The sequence below is a fragment of the Aspergillus luchuensis genome, chromosome 8, assembly GCF_016861625.1.
Source record: "Aspergillus luchuensis IFO 4308 DNA, chromosome 8, nearly complete sequence".
In the NCBI taxonomy this organism is placed as follows: domain Eukaryota; kingdom Fungi; phylum Ascomycota; class Eurotiomycetes; order Eurotiales; family Aspergillaceae; genus Aspergillus; species Aspergillus luchuensis.
The window spans coordinates 2,324,298-2,339,824 of record NC_054856.1 but is presented as its reverse complement, the minus strand read 5'-3'; the positions used below and the strand labels follow the sequence as shown (position 1 = coordinate 2,339,824).

The window sequence follows — 15,527 nt, the reverse complement described above, 5'->3', positions numbered from 1 at the left end:
CAAACTACTACTCTGCTTGGGATTGATAGACACACGGAGTCTTGTATTGTATATAGACAAATGGGTAATAGATAAAAGTCTCACCAACACTTTACGCCATACTACTTCCTTACTATCCTATAAGTACTGAGTACTACCAAAACGTCTTGAAGACTGACTGATTTAATATGATACCCTACATAATAATAACCCGCCTCCCCCAAAACCCCAGGCTGCAGCCACAAAACACCCAGAACCATCCGATGAAACACAATATGTGCGCCCCCCAACCCGCGGATGAAACGAAAGTGGCTGTCAAATGGTCGAAACGGAGGAATGTGGACTCGCAGGGCCTCTGGTATGCATGGTGTGGAGACACACACACACCACCACCACCAGCACCACCACCGTCCGTAATGCATCATGCGGGCTGGGGAACATTTCAAATTCATTTGACGTTGTACAACGTATGTTGGTACATTCCGCGCATGGTATCTAAATAAATTGAAATTAATTTATGGAAACTACGTGATAGTATTGTTTATTGTGGGAAACTATGTAATACGAAAATGATGATATGATTTGCTTTGCTTCATTCCATGGGGTTTTGAGGGTGTCTGGGCTACTTCATCTTCATAAGCGCTAGGAATTCTGAGGAAGAAAAGTTCGTAATTTGATGGCTGATAAGGTTACTGTGTACAGGTTTTGCTGGCTTGGCAGATATGGGGAGAGGGTTTTTGCGTTGGGAATTTGCCATGGGTGTTGTCGTGGCAGGTGGGTTAGGGTTGTGCTTGTATATGCGGAATCCAGCACGCCCGTTCCAGACGGTGGCGGCAGTTTGAAACCTGGACTGATGGGTAGGGAGATAAAAAGACAGATAGACGCAAGGCAAGGATTTGATCTCTCACCTGGATTGAGCGCCTATCATGGGAGCTGGAAATATTAGCCGTCGTGAGGATATCTGTATGCCCTTTTCAGCCGGTGGGTGCCATCAAACAGGCCGTGGAGACTCGTCAGCCCCATCCAAACGGCTTCCTCTGTGCGGATGGTTCTGCTTCCCTGTCCGGGTAGAAAGTTTACCCAGTAGTCGAAGAGTTTGTCGGCGTCTGATGGGCGGATGGCCATGTCGCGGAGTTGGGGATCGTTCCGGACTGCTGCCTCGATCCCAGCAATACCACCAAAGACGACGAGAATGTGCTGGAAGTCTGGAAGGTGCTGTTCGCGATCAGGAGGGTGGTCTTGCTCGTAGCGATCGTGTGCTTGTTGGGGCTTCTCTTCTAGCACTGTGGAGATAGACATACCACGCTCGGATGTGCCGAAGGATAGGTCATAGCCACCGTCATAGGGACACTCCGTAAAAACAGAGGAGAGAGACCGACATCGTCGCACATAGTAGCCCCAGTAATATCCCGCCTCAACACGAGGAGTGGATGAGTGTACGGGTTCTGCATACGGGGATTCATGCTGGGGAAATCGGACTGTTACTCGGGCATGTTCTGGAAGGTGGATGTTTGGAAGAACTATTTTTTGTGAGAGACCCGTGTCCACAATTGTGGCAGGGCCATTGTCAGTAGAGCTGCTATGATGGTGGAACTGATGATCATTGCTCCTCTGAGTGATCTTGCTGGTCGAATGTCTATTTCGCGCTGAATATCGGCCAGGACTGGAAACAACAATGCCTTCACGGAAATCGCACCACTCATTGGCACGCAAGTGATGGGGCATATCCAAGCTGGGTAGCAAACCAGCTGTGCGAAGATTGGGATGGATGGGAAAGAGGTGTTTGCGCAAGTACGGTGGAGTCTCGAGGTACGACAGAATGTGAGTCAGGAAGTGTGAAGGGTCCGAATTCGCGGTATAGGCTTTGGGAGAGGATGCACCGCTGTCCATTTGGTTTCTAGTTTTGGCACTGGGTGAGTTATCGTGATAATAATGCTCATGAAAGTCACAGTATGCACTATTTTCATCATCGTCAAAGACCACGACTTCGTCGACGCAGAAGACGGCGAGGGCGCGTGCGATTACTCCGGCTAGGAGAGTCTTTTGCTCGACAGAATGAGCACTGTACAGCAGAGGTTAGTGATTGACTACATCAGTAGCCCTTAGGGAGCATTGATCGAGGGGAGATTACTTGGCTATGATGCTGCCCGGAATGGCAACGCTGAGAGTATGCGATCGGCCACCCTTGGGGTGGAAGACGGCTGAGGGCTTTTCGGTGAATAGGGAATTGGTTGTGCCATTGTAGTGCGACGAAGGACTATCTTCGTGGGTAGTCTTGCATCTCTACATGGACAAAGCATTCTCAAGTCAGTCGCTGCTTTTACAAGGAGGTGTAAGCTGTCATTGACGTACCTTATAGTTGGGACGGCGCATCGCAGGGCAGCAGGAGGGAGCAGAGAGCGATGAAGGAGGAGAAGGGGATGTGGAGGACGGAAAAGAGACTTTCAGGGACGAACGCTTCTTCATTTGACAAGACAAAAGATCCTTTCGTGGAGCAGGGGATGGCCCAAACAACACACAGTGGACTAGTTCAAAGGCTTTGGTTGACCGATCACACTTCCTGACGATGACGTTAAGCTCCACCGTCTCCACCAACGTTAAGTCAACATCCTGACGAGGTTACTCTATAGTAATTGCTCAATCCAAACTATGGATGCTCCTTAAGAAAAGCATCCTCCAGGAACGTTTCCACAAAATCGGATACATTTTCCGTTCAGTAACCACTACCACTACCACCACTAGCAATTCCCGTCTTCTCCTCCTGCATAATCTTCACCCCCGAACTGCTCCCAATACGCGCTGCTCCTGCTTGCAACATCTTGCGACAGTCCTCTGCTGACCGTACTCCTCCACTGGCCTTGACCTTGGTGCCCTTTCCAACCAGATTGGCCGTCTCTCGCATAAGAGCAACGTTCTCCAAGCTCGCTCCGGGCCCATTGAACCCAGTACTAGTCTTGATGTAATCCGCTCCAGCTACACACGCCAGCACCGAGCCCGCTATGATCTGCTCGCGAGTCAACTGAGACGTCTCCAAGATGACTTTCAATCCAACGGGTGTCGGGGCTGCTTTGCGCACTTCCAGCACGTCCGCATAGACATCCTTGAACTTCCCCTCTTGTAGAAGAGGGTAGTTGAGCACCATGTCGAGCTCAGACGCTCCCAGATTTACTGCCTCCTTCGCTTCCGCTGTCTTTTCGTCCGTCTTGTAAGTTCCCTCGTGAAATCCAACAACACAGGCTACTCCGACGGCTGGATGTTCTTTCAGGTTCTGGACTGCTCGAGACACATGGTTCAGTCGCACGCAGACTGTCGCGAATTGGTGCTGGATGGCTTCCTGACAGAGGTCGTCGATCTGTTGCTCCGTTGCTGTCAAGGCTAGCTGAGTGTGGTCTATGGTACGATTGATTTCAGATGAAATGTCATATGAAGGGAAGGTCGTTGGGAGGGATTGTTGGATGCCGGAGATCAGCGTCGCCCATTCGGCGTCGGTTTGTGGTGTAGACATAGTGTGATACTGGATGTGACTGACGCTTGTGCCCTCGTCAATATCTTCGAAAATTGTATGAACAACCACAGCAAACAGGACCAACGAACTTGATGTCAAAGAGGAAATAAATTAGCGAGCTAGTTGGGTCTGGGAAGTACTGAAGCTCAGATGATTTCCCGGCACCGGCCCCTCTTTTGCGGGGCATCCATCCATTGCCTTTCCCACATGGGAATCAACGGCGTTGTTGATCACCACTGGGTCGGGCCTAATACTATCAAATTACAACTACCCAAGATATCATGATAGTAGACTTCTCTACACGCCAATTCTACTCCCTACACATCCCATCCATCACAAATCATCCAATCACAACAACTCCATTCCATTGTTCCAATCCAAAGTATAATCAATAAAGAGCGCCCTATCAAACTCCCATCCCTTCAATCCCACCATATCTCATTCCCCAAGCCCCCCTTCAAACGCACATCCCCAAATCAACCACAGCTCTTACACTCCGGGCCACGAATATCATCCACCCGACCGATCCTCCTCCCAGGTCCTCCCGGTCCACCACCACCGCCGCCGCCCGGTCCCCAGGAACCGCCTCCACGGCCACCTCCACTGCCCCAGCGAGCACGAGTATTGGGAGTCTTTCCTGACTGAGTAACGTTGAATCGGGAGTTTTGGGCTGCGGTGTAGGGGTCCAGCTAGATCATACATATACCAATTAGTACAGCGGTCAAATGGAAATAGATACTGCTTGGAGTATGAATGTAAGTGTAGTGCATACCGAGAATAGGCTGACGATGTATAATCCGAGGAAGAGGTAGATGCTCTCGATGAAGCGGATGATGCGGACTGTGATGGGGGGACTGGACGGAGGATGGAACTGTTAGATATGTCGTTCAAGTAGGGTGGGGGTGTTCATGGATGGATGGGGATTTACCTTGCGAGAACGCGTCCCCCAGACACGTAGGTCTTGGGTTCGGATGCCATGCTTGTGTCGGTTTGGGGGAGTGAAGAGTGAGATGGGTGTTTGGTACTGGAAGATGATGGGAGGCGATGCGATGCGCCAGATAACGAGCTTGCTGGATACGGTTTAGCGCCATTGACGGGGACAGTATGTTTCCTTATTCGGTCTAGTGCATAGGGACCCTTGGATGACATCAGTCTCTATACAAACTTGAGACATGTTTGTTGTTGATTATCCCTGTAGCTAAAGCGACTTCTACATACAGATAAAATTTCATCTATTTGTAATCTTCTGAGAGATACAAGTAGAGTGACCATTTGCGGTGGACTGCGCAGCGAGTATCACACAGGTGTCAAGCATCAGTACCGCTCGCTGGAACGACTTCCGTCTGAGCATCCGGCATGGATTCCTTTGAAAGCTTTGATGCAGCGACTCCAGCCAGCTCTTGGATCGAAGAACCCCCAATAATCTGTAGTACAGGAATGTCAACAGACAGCTCCTTAACGAACCAATGCCGCAGCTCAATAGCCACCAGAGAGTCTACCCCCATCTCGGTCAATGCGGATGCTCCAGTGAGCGATTCTTCGGCGGATAGTTGCAGCCTGGAGCGCACTTCCTTGATAAACCCCTCGGTTATTATCTCCCTGGCTTCAGCAGTGCTTTTTGCCAGCTTGATTTGCATCCCCGCCGAAACATTGTCGTTAGTACCGGATGCAGATCTGGTCGGATTAGCCGCATGGGTAATGAGATTCCACGCCTTCGGATTTCGCAACCATAACGTGTTCGGGTTGTCTGCAGCGTTTATTACCTGGTAGCCAGCAATTACTTCAGGGTTGCTGCTGAAATTTGGATGTCCTGCAAGTATACCCTCTGCGAAGAGCTCATGCAAGTCTCGTTCAGTGAAGTTAGAAGCTCCAGTGTTCCGCTCAATCAAGTTTTGAACTGTACTATCTGCTCTTGCGAAGTATCCTACCCCTTTGATCAGTCCTGGATGAATAATACTGCCGATTAGACCTTTCTCGTGCCGCTGATTTATGAGCGCTGACATGAATTCGGTGGCGGCTGAATAGGCTGTCTGGCCAACATTGCCCAGCGGTCCAGCAGCTGATCCAAAGAGAATAAAGAACTCTAGGTCCAGGTCACCGAACACCTCGCTAAGGACAATACTGCCTTGAACTTTTGGAGCCATGACGCTCTGTATATCCTCTAGCGTCGTTTGAGCAAAGAGACAGTCCTTGAGCACCATCGCTCCGTTGGCTACTCCCCCAATCGGAGGTAGTGATTCACGTATAGAAGCATAGGCACGACACACAGATTCTCGGTTGGTGACGTCACTGGTACAGATTATCAATATTTGCCTCAATATACTGTCAGGATAGACACTTACATTGCCATTGGAAAAACTTGTGCGCCCAGTCTTTCCATCTCCAAAATCCACTGCGCATCAATATTTGGGGAACGACTGCCAAGGACCACAGTTCGGGCTCCTTTACTGACCATCCACTGACAGACGGATCTTCCAAGGTCACCAGTCATCCCGACAAGCAAGTATGTCTTTTGTGGGGACAGTGAGACCATGGAGCTTGCTGTTTGAATTTGAATATGGACTTGGCCTGGCTGGGTCCAGTCTACGATCTCCAACTGATTCATTCCCTGTGAAACACCCTGCAAGTTTTGAACAGGGACAAGCTGAATTTTTTCCTGCAAGGTAGCCGTTTGTAGCGCAAACCCACAGGCTGCGAAGAATGTTTGCCCAACGGTGATCGGACTAGCAGGCCGCAATAATTTTGACGACGTTCTGGCCAAATCAGAGATATCAACTTTCACAACATCCTCGGGCAGGAGAGATACGATTCGATCGTAAGCGCTGCTCGCACTTTGAGTACAACGGACAATGACAGAAATGTCTTTCGGCAAAAGGCGAGATAAAGTATGAGAAGAGCTTCTTTCGTGAATATACAGCACACCAGTCGTTGGCACTGCGGCTTGGACATTGGTCACGAACAATACCCGAACATTTCGTGCAAGAGCAAAGGCTGAGACAGCATCACACACAACCGTGCATAAAGTTTCGGCCTTATAGATCATGACCATTGTGTCGGGGGGCGCTTTGTCGACGACATAAGTGGCCAACAGGGCAGCAGCTGTTCGCATCAAGACAGTAGCTTCTAGGCCCTCAGGAACGCTGTCTGGGAGCCGCCAGCACCACCTGAGTGGCGCCACAATAGCTGATGCATGTTGCTCTGATAGTGCCAGCCAACGTGTATTATCATTTTCATCTCGACCGATGACTAAATGCAGAAAGCCAGCGCCTTCCACCTTATAGGCAGTTATTGTCGAAAAACGTACAACAAGTCGACGATGGGTTGCAGCATTGCGATCACCTCCTTCTTGCCTGGATTGCAGGCTTTCGCGCAGTATGAACTCACTGCGTATAGTTGACGGGGCAACAATCTGTACAGTGGAATCTTGCAGGTCAACTAAGCCATTGACTGTGCGATGGCTTGCAAAATACCGTTGATTCTTGGTGTCGTCAAACTGGATTCGCGGAATATTCAGCACCCCATTTACAAGCCGTAGCTCGAATTCTGTACTATGCAGGCAGACATCCAGGCCATCATTATTGTCCTCATATGTGTGGACCAACTGCATGAAAATATTGGCAAGAGTAGGTGCGGTGACCTCTTGACTGTTAGGTATATTGAGGTACTGAAAGATGGACTGGGGATTCTCATAGGTGAGGCAGTGAACAGTAGCCTTACTCATGCTCAAGTAGGGCTGCTTGCTTTCTGGGCCACTCGTCACCCAAAGAAGTCTGCTGGCGCTGTTCATAACCATCTTGAGGCTGGCGAGACACTGGGCTGTGATATTCTCGTAGCAAGGCGAGTCTAAATCGGTCAGATTCAATACACACCAGCCATATATGTCATCTAATTCTAGTACATCGAGCCTTTGTACAAGAACTAATTGACGGAAGCACGGTCTGAGTAAGGCTTCTAACGCCAATATCATATCCGATGTTGCTCCCGTCGCTCCACCGATGAGGAGTAGACTATCTGATAGTGTAACTTTGAAATCCCAGGGTTCGCGGAGCAGTTGGATACGATCATCGATTGCCTGCGTGACAAAGGTCGATTCATATCCAAAGCGATCAGCCGACGACACCGCTTCGAGTCCTCCAAAACCACTCGTCTTGAGCAGCAGATCCCATTTTTGAAGGCTAACCACCGGGCTCTGAGGGTTGCCGTTCTCGTCGGACCACCATCTTTTAAGAGAGCTGACTATCAGCCCGAGGCGATTGATATTCGTGTTGGTGCCGGTACGAACGACCAAATAACCACCGGGCTTGAGCAGGCGTCGAATGTTTTCCAAGGTCTGCACCAGGCTTTCAGCACACCAAATCATATCAGCTGCGACAATAAGGTCATATGAGTGCTCCCTGAAGTCTTGCTGGACGGGATCTGACAAAATATTAAGCACCTGGTAAGAAATCTGATCTTTGTGTTGAGCAAGTCTTTCTTGTACCTCCGCAAAGGATGTTGGAGAATTATTTGTGAAGGTATAAGATTGATATGAACGTTTTATTTCCCTCAGAATCGATTCCGTGGCCAGACCCCTTTCTCCATTAAGCTCAAGTATTTTCATATGAGGGTAGCGGAAAGCGATCTGGCTAACGAGCACTGCAAGCTGCGAACGGCTGCGCTCGTTTTCAAACAGATCCTTATAAACCCCATCCAACTGGCCATTCTGACAAGGAAGATCGATCACTCTGCTTGTCCCTCTAAGGAAGTCCAAAATATTATCACCTGCTATCCGAAGCTGATCCCAGGGATCGCTACCTATGCGTGCCGTATTCGTAGCTTTGTCGAGAGCATCTTCCAGGGTGCCGTCTAGCCAATCTGGACGACATATCGGATGGGAGCCGTCGTGTGTTGTACAGAGAACCTGATCCATCCACTCCAAGACTCTAGACCGATGTTGGTCAAGGCTTTTGCATTCCTCTGCGGAAAGCTGCCTCCGTGCATCTCTAATATACAAAAGAGCGCAGCGTTCCGCCCACTGAATCTCTTCTGAGTTTTGACAATCCTGATATACGCTTTTTGAAACAGCTTGTGGCAGCAACGGGCCCCAGACAATCTTGGAAAAGATGCCACGATCCTCGGGAGTTGATATCGGAGCCACATGGAAGCCCTCGATTTGGTAGACCCCGTGGCCGTCAGGGTCAAATACGTTGATATCGCCTCTCATGCCATCTGGGCTGTCACTATCGAGGAAGGCTTCGACAGCAAGCTCAGTCATGGCCTCCACTGAGGTGGGCTTGCACAACTGCGGGTTAATTGCGATGTGCTCAATGGACACAGGAACATGTAGTGTGTGGACTTCATCGATGTTCCTCGCCGCTAACAAGGCCTGCAAGCTGGAGTCAATGATGGCTGGATGTAGCAGCAAAGACGAGCCCAGCTCGGTCCCTGAAACTATGCCCGTCGACCCACTCGCTTGTCTCGTAAGAGCCTTCAGCCCTAGGAAGGGACCGTTGTAACCGAGACCAAGACTTTTCAGAGATGCGTAGAATTCAGTCATGTCCATTGAGTGAGAAACATCTGGTATAGATGATCTAGGGGGCAAAGACATAGCATCTTGTTCCCCAAATGACACAGTCAGTTCTCCGGAGGCGCATGTCTTTAGTTTCCCAGCAATACTAGCGTAGCATTGGAAGGCTGCAATGATGACATCGCTTTCTGATTTCATAATGCCTAATTTCGAGATTATCTCCACACCCTGCGGATCGTCAGGAATAGGAACAGCACAGTGGATGCGCACATCATCGAATTCCACCAACCGCAGAGGTTGGCCACGTGCGGCTTTTGCAGCTGCTTCCAATGCCATTGATATGTATCCGGCCGCAGGGAACACAGTCTGAGATTGAACCCGATGGTCATTAAGCCATCCGAGTTCTGTCCGGCTTAAGTAGTTGCGCCAGCGCCATTCGTCTTCGCCTGTTTCAGGGCTGAGAGTCCCCAAAAGAGGGTGTGGGAGATCAGAGTGGTATAGGCGCGCTTTAGTATGGCGAGACAGCGTCCAATAAGCTCGTGTTTTGTCGAAGGGATATGTGGGTAAGCATTTCACGAAACGGCTTCCATATGAATTATTGAACAGTGACAGATAACGTTGGATGTCTATATTTGTTCCCAGATGTGTCCAGAGTGAGCCAATAGCCCGAGCAAATACATCCGTACTGTTGGCATCACGCTCAGCCAAACCAAGGTAGGTTGTCTCTGGCTCTACATCTGCCATCTCAGTTATTGTTTGCAGGACTGGTCCTCTGAGTGTGGGACGTGGTCCAACCTCAATCAATAAATCAAATTTGGGATTGTCTGCAAAAGCGGCCGCTACTGCCTGAGAGAAAAGCACGGGGCGAAGCATGTTCTGGCACCAGTATTGAGGAGTGATGTCTTCAGTGTCTAGCCTCGTTTCCTTGTGTACGCTAGAGAACCATGTCGTTGTCGTAGGATTTGCCCGAATTTCACAGGCCTCGAGAGCGCGCAGATACGGTGCAGCGCATGGTATCATATGGTGCGAATGATAGGCGATGTCCACATTCAGGCGATGCACCGCGAGATCTAGGCTTTCTAACATCCATGCAAGTTCCTGTATCGCTTGTGTATCCCCAGAAAACGTGACACTTACCGGAGAGTTACTTGCAGCCACTCTGACTGTCTCACTGAAGCCACCTTCGGAACAAAGTGCCTGCGCGTCTTCCCAGGGAATACCACTGACCAGCATAGCTCCAGGCTGGCCATTTGCGACGGCCTGTTCAGCTACGAAACCTCGCAGGTATGCAACTCTGATAGCATCTGCTGCGCTAATAGCGTCTGCAGCATAAGCCGCTGCAATCTCACCCGACGAGTGCCCCACGACAGTGGAAAAATGAACACCCAGAGCCCGTAAAAAGTTTACTTGTATTATTTGTACAGCTGTGCGCAGAGGCTGTGACACAACTGCTTCGTGGATTCTTGAAGATGACTCGGGAGCTGAGAGCTCCTGAACCAATGAAAAGTCCGGACGGTACTCCAATGGAAGACTGTTCAACGAATCTTGCAGTTCTGTCATCCAGATCATGGCTTGTGGACTAGCTGAAATCAAGTCCCAACACATTTGCGGATACTGCGCGCCTTGTCCAGTAAAGATACCCAGTACTCGTTTTGGTACATGGCTGGGCCGGGACATAATGCTTGGAAGTTCTGCTGACATTCGCTTTTCAAGCTCTATTTGAATCTCAATCCGAAGGCCTTCAACTGAGGCTGCTGTAATGAAAACACGGTGACTGAATGCTGATCGTCGGTTCAGGAGAGACTCGGCTAGGGTTACCAAGTCTATGTCGGGGTGCTCTTGAAGAAATCGGTCATAGCATTTTAGAACATCTATCAGGGTTTTCGCTGTGCATGCAGAGAAAGTAAATGGAAGTAGTCGTGGGCACAAGCAATGCTCTAGCTTCAGCTTCGTTGGAGGAGTATAGCTTTCAATGATCGCATGTGCATTACTTCCACCGAAGCCAAATGAGTTAACCGAAACCCGGCGAGGAATACCTGGGGCAAGGCTGGGCCACAACAATGGCTCAGTTGGTATGCGAAGTCGAGAAGTCAGAGGTGCAATAACTGGATTTATACGCTTCAATAGCATGTTCGGAGGTATAATGCCCTTCTGGACGCATAGAGAGGCCTTTATAACTCCTGCTAGCCCTGCTACACCTTCTGTATGGCCAATGAGGGTCTTTATTGAGCCCACGAACAAGGGTTCTTTGATCGACTCTTCAGGTAATGCTGAGTCCTCATAGAATGCATTATATATGGCAGTGGCCTCTTGAGGATCTCCAGCCTGCGTGCCTGTGCCATGGGCTTCAAAAAATTGGCACCGGTCTTCGGGATGGTCTGCGGGATTTAGCCCGACGCTGGCATACGTTGAGCGTATAAGCTGTAATTGGGCAATGCTAGATGGCATTGTAATTCCCATACTGCGTCCATCGGCGTTGATTCCTGTGGCGCGGACGATGCATTCGATGGGATCCCCGTCCGCAATAGCGTCGCTGAGGCGTTTCAAGACCACGGAAGCAATACCCTCACCCCGTGCATAACCATCCGCGCTTTCATCCCACATCCGACACCGTCCGGAGGGGGAGAGTAAGTGCATCTGGGATGCTGCAATATACTCACGGGGGCTAAAGATTAGGTTGCTAGCCGCCACCAGGGCTATGTGACAGTCCTGGTTTCGCAGAGCACTTACTCCTTGGTGGAGGGCTACCAAGCTTGAAGAGCATGCGGTGTCTATCGTTATTGATGGCCCATGCCAGTCAAAAAAGTAGGAAATGCGATTGGAAAGCATCGAGGCTGCCGTTCCGGATGGGGTATACATGGGAACCTCATCCCAGTCACGGCTGATCAGATTGGCATAGTCCGTACTCATAAGGCCACAAAAGACTCCTGTGTCAGAACCTCGAAGGGCTTCTAGCGTTAAGCCTGCTGTCTCCAATGACTCGTAGACGACCTCCAATAGTAAACGTTGCTGAGGGTCCATCGACTCTGCTTCAACAGGGGAGACATTGAAAAAGGGCGCGTCGAATGCGCGGGGGTCCTCAGTAAGAAAATAGGATTCAGGGGAATTTCCTGTGCCATGATGTTTATCAGGATGGTAAAAGGCATCATGAATGAACCGGTCCTTGGGTGCCTTAGAAGCTACATTGCGTGGATGGAGCAGAAGGTCCCAGAGCCTAGTCGGGGAGGATGCTGAGCCTGGGAATCTGCAACCTGTCCCGATAATTGCGATGGGTTCAGGGACCGACATGAAGCCGAGTGAGGGAAATACTTAGTGAGAAGGGAATAATCAATCGATTGCTGGCGGTCCAGAAAGGAAAGACCACCGGGTCAGATGACCGAGGCGGACTGCAGGTTTCCTTTCCTTCTTATACACTTCTACTTTCTCCCAGTCATTTGGTTTCTCGTGGCCCGCTTGTGACCAATTAGCCTTGGTTTAGCTCCGTGGCTTAGGTCGTCTTACTTCTAGGCAAGTGCATTTTGGAGAAGTAACAGCGCTAATGTCAGAATGGGGCAGTTGTTGGTACACTTCCCCATGCAGACAGGGCAGACGCCTCCTAACTAAGTGACGTTCTTGTTGGGATAGTGCAGGTGGGGTCAAGGGATGCAAATCTGGACCTGTCACTCGGCATGCAGGGCTCCTCCTCGACTGCCATGCTCATCTCTTAGTCGATAGGCCTTGGAAAACTGGCGTTGCACCAGTGGACCACCTGCAGGGTGTCATATATCCAAGCCATTCAGCGTGATGAAGCGAACAAGGGCAGGGCGCTGCAATCAGCACTTCCTCCCGGCCGGCTCGAGACAAAGGCATTCACTGGGTGTGGCTTGGGATTTCTATTGGACGGATCGATGCTCGTGCTGCAGTTGCAGAATCGCGGCCAGTCGGAGGTAAGACCAGTCTAGGCTTGGTACCTCTTCTGTCCTTCGGTTGGTTCATCGCCGTCATCGGCGCCGCCTAGAACTACCCCGACATATGCATGTCTCGGACCCTTTCAGAGCATGGATATTTCCGTCACATCAAGCATGCACGTCCATAATGCGAAGAGGACTCTGTTGTCAATACTAAGGTTACTTCCTATCACCAACCGGCAGAGATTTCAGTGTGTTTTGGGAAAAGTAACTTATCTCATGGGCACAGGGAAGGTGCCTCGCTTATGGATCTCGTCAGAATTCGGGGTCCCTCCGCCGCTAGATAAGTTAGCTGCATCACCCATCTACATCGGATTCAGATTAGATCACCGTCACAACAAACAAGGCAAATTATTCCAAGCGCTTACCATGCGACTAATCATATGGAGCAAACTTAACCCTCTTCCGATTTCGCTGTACCCAATTATAGGACCTGGAAAATTCAACCCCCATCTGGGTAGCTACATTCTGACAGGCGTTCAAGCCCGCCTAGTCTGGTGATTTGATCATGCCTACAGCACACTTCCTGGTGAGGTAGTATGGGCAAACTACTGCAGCATGAAGCATGCTCCAATTCGTCAGCCGGAACTGACCCCATCTTGCATGTTTCCTTTCAGACTGATGCAATTTGTGCCGAAGTAGCTGAATACGGGCTTCGTGTCTGCTCGTGATTCAGGCGCCATCCCGAAAACGAGACAAAACAATCTTACCTCAGACATACCTGCTAATTGCCATTCTGCTACTCCTGAGCCTGTCTTTGCTTCCATTATGATGAACTTTCCAACTGTGCACAAGGACGTGTTGTCCTTTGCTTTTGATCACTCGGTTGACTATGACGAGAGCCAGCCACTCTATATTGATGCAAGAAATCCATCGCGCAGTCTAAATGCCAATCAGTTACGTCGATTAGTGCGGGCTCTGATCGCAGGCCTCAGGCGGTATATTAAGCAAGGAGAGTGTGTGCTGGTTCATCTGGGCAATAGCGTAGGTTAAACCCGCAGGCAACGCCTAGTTCCCAAACTGGATCTAATAAACAGTCTTTAGTATGTTCACTCAGCTCTCTTCTTCGGCATAATAGGAGCCGGAGGGGTTTACATGGGTGCCAGCCCCGACAGCCCACCTCATGAATTAGCCAATGTTCTTGAGCTGGGGAGGCCAAGGTTAATCATTACGACAAACCAGACGCTTCATGCTGTCTTGAGTGTTGCAACCAGCAAAGGCCTCGGTCCGGAGCAAACCTGCCTGTTTGAAGAATTGACTATCGCTAGCTTTCTAGAGTCAAACATCAGTTATCGTCGCCAAAATGCTGAAACCATCACATTATACGACCTTCTCGCCTGCGGTGAAGAGGATTGGATCAAGTTCGATGACGAAGCCCTGGCCAAAACCACTCCAGCCGCTATGTATTGCACCAGCGGCACCAGTGGGCTTCCCAAAGCCGCCATTATCTCGCACCAGGCTGTTGTCTCCCAGCATCTTAACAAGCACTATGAGGTTCCATACGCTGTCAGAAGACTGGTCGTTGTTCCAGTATACCATCGCTTCGGGGCACTCTGGCACGCATTTCCCATCCGTCAAGGAGAGCCCGCATACTTCCTGCAAAAGTTCGAACTGAATCACTTCCTCGACGCTGTTCACAGCAACAGAATAACAGACGTATTTATTGTGCCAGCAATAGTTCACCTCTCACTTCAGTCCTCTCGGCCTGTGGCGGAGCTCCTTTCATCTCTGCGTATGGTAGGCGTCTCAGGCGCGCCCATTGACACGGAGTCATTGCAAATTTTCCAAGATCTGCTACACAAGAAAGCTACTGCAGCGCAAAGCTGGGGTATGACAGAGACAGGCCCGATATTTGTATGCAGGTATGGAGAGCGCGTCGATAAAGGAAGTATCGGAAAGCTTGTCGGGATAAACGAGGCAAGACTCATCGACGATGAAGGCATGATAATAACCAGCGACAACTGCCCCGGTGAGCTATACGTACGAGGCACAGGACTATTTTCGAACTATAAGGGACGAGATGACGGAGTCGACGCAGATGGATGGTTTCGAACAGGGGACGTGGCCTACAGACAAAACGAATACTACTACCTGTTTGGCAGAGTCAAGGAAATTATCAAAGTACAAGGGCAAGAAAAACCCCAGCCATATTCTACTACCACCCTTCTAACCGTGATGCTCAGGAACCAAGTAGCTCCTGCCGAAATAGAAGCCATCCTCTCCAAGCACCCAGGAATATCCGATGCCGCCGTCCTCGGAGTCTAATCCAGTGACAAGAGCACCGAACTGCCCCGAGCGTTTGTGGTGAAATCATCAGCTTTCAAGGCCAATCTGACCGCAGATGAAGTCTACCAATTTGCGAAATCCCAGTTAGCAGGCTACAAGGCTCTAGATGGAGGCGTGATATTTGTCAGTGATATCCCTCGAACTGCGAGCGGGAAGATCCTACGGGGCAAGTTGGCACAGATGAATGCTCGACGGGAGAAGATCGCCCAGATACTTTCTCGCCGTGTTATCAAGGTGGTAACTTGATCAAGGAGCTGGGTAAATAGTGGTGGTGGTCTTTGAATCATAGCTACCATGCACACGT

General features: G+C 50.0%; 5 protein-coding genes across 5 annotated transcripts; 1 reads left to right on the top strand and 4 right to left on the bottom strand.

Moving 5' to 3' along the window:
* Nucleotides 1–921: 921 nt before the first annotated feature.
* On the bottom strand, nucleotides 922–2,352 carry AKAW2_80835S (RNA methyltransferase; the record flags this gene model as incomplete). The annotated part of the gene is made up of 3 exons (XM_041681898.1): nucleotides 922–2,041; nucleotides 2,111–2,262; nucleotides 2,332–2,352. 3 exons carry the CDS (start codon nucleotides 2,350–2,352, stop codon nucleotides 922–924), a joined length of 1,293 nt encoding a protein of 430 aa, XP_041548796.1.
* A 340-nt stretch (nucleotides 2,353–2,692) lies between these two features.
* Nucleotides 2,693–3,484, bottom strand: AKAW2_80834S (2-deoxyribose-5-phosphate aldolase; the record flags this gene model as incomplete). The annotated part of the gene is made up of 1 exon (XM_041681897.1): nucleotides 2,693–3,484. One exon carries the CDS (start codon nucleotides 3,482–3,484, stop codon nucleotides 2,693–2,695), a length of 792 nt encoding a protein of 263 aa, XP_041548795.1.
* Nucleotides 3,485–3,960: 476 nt separating this feature from the next.
* On the bottom strand, nucleotides 3,961–4,633 carry AKAW2_80833S (uncharacterized protein; the record flags this gene model as incomplete). The annotated part of the gene is made up of 3 exons (XM_041681896.1): nucleotides 3,961–4,173; nucleotides 4,257–4,338; nucleotides 4,413–4,633. 3 exons carry the CDS (start codon nucleotides 4,631–4,633, stop codon nucleotides 3,961–3,963), a joined length of 516 nt encoding a protein of 171 aa, XP_041548794.1.
* Nucleotides 4,634–4,791: 158 nt separating this feature from the next.
* On the bottom strand, nucleotides 4,792–12,278 carry AKAW2_80832S (type I iterative PKS; the record flags this gene model as incomplete). Its single annotated transcript, XM_041681895.1, has 2 exons — nucleotides 4,792–5,773; nucleotides 5,827–12,278. 2 exons carry the CDS (start codon nucleotides 12,276–12,278, stop codon nucleotides 4,792–4,794), a joined length of 7,434 nt encoding a protein of 2,477 aa, XP_041548793.1.
* Nucleotides 12,279–13,705: 1,427 nt separating this feature from the next.
* On the top strand, nucleotides 13,706–15,202 carry AKAW2_80831A (putative NRPS-like protein biosynthetic cluster; the record flags this gene model as incomplete). Its single annotated transcript, XM_041681894.1, has 3 exons — nucleotides 13,706–13,921; nucleotides 13,982–15,066; nucleotides 15,121–15,202. 3 exons carry the CDS (start codon nucleotides 13,706–13,708, stop codon nucleotides 15,200–15,202), a joined length of 1,383 nt encoding a protein of 460 aa, XP_041548792.1.
* Nucleotides 15,203–15,527: the final 325 nt, after the last annotated feature.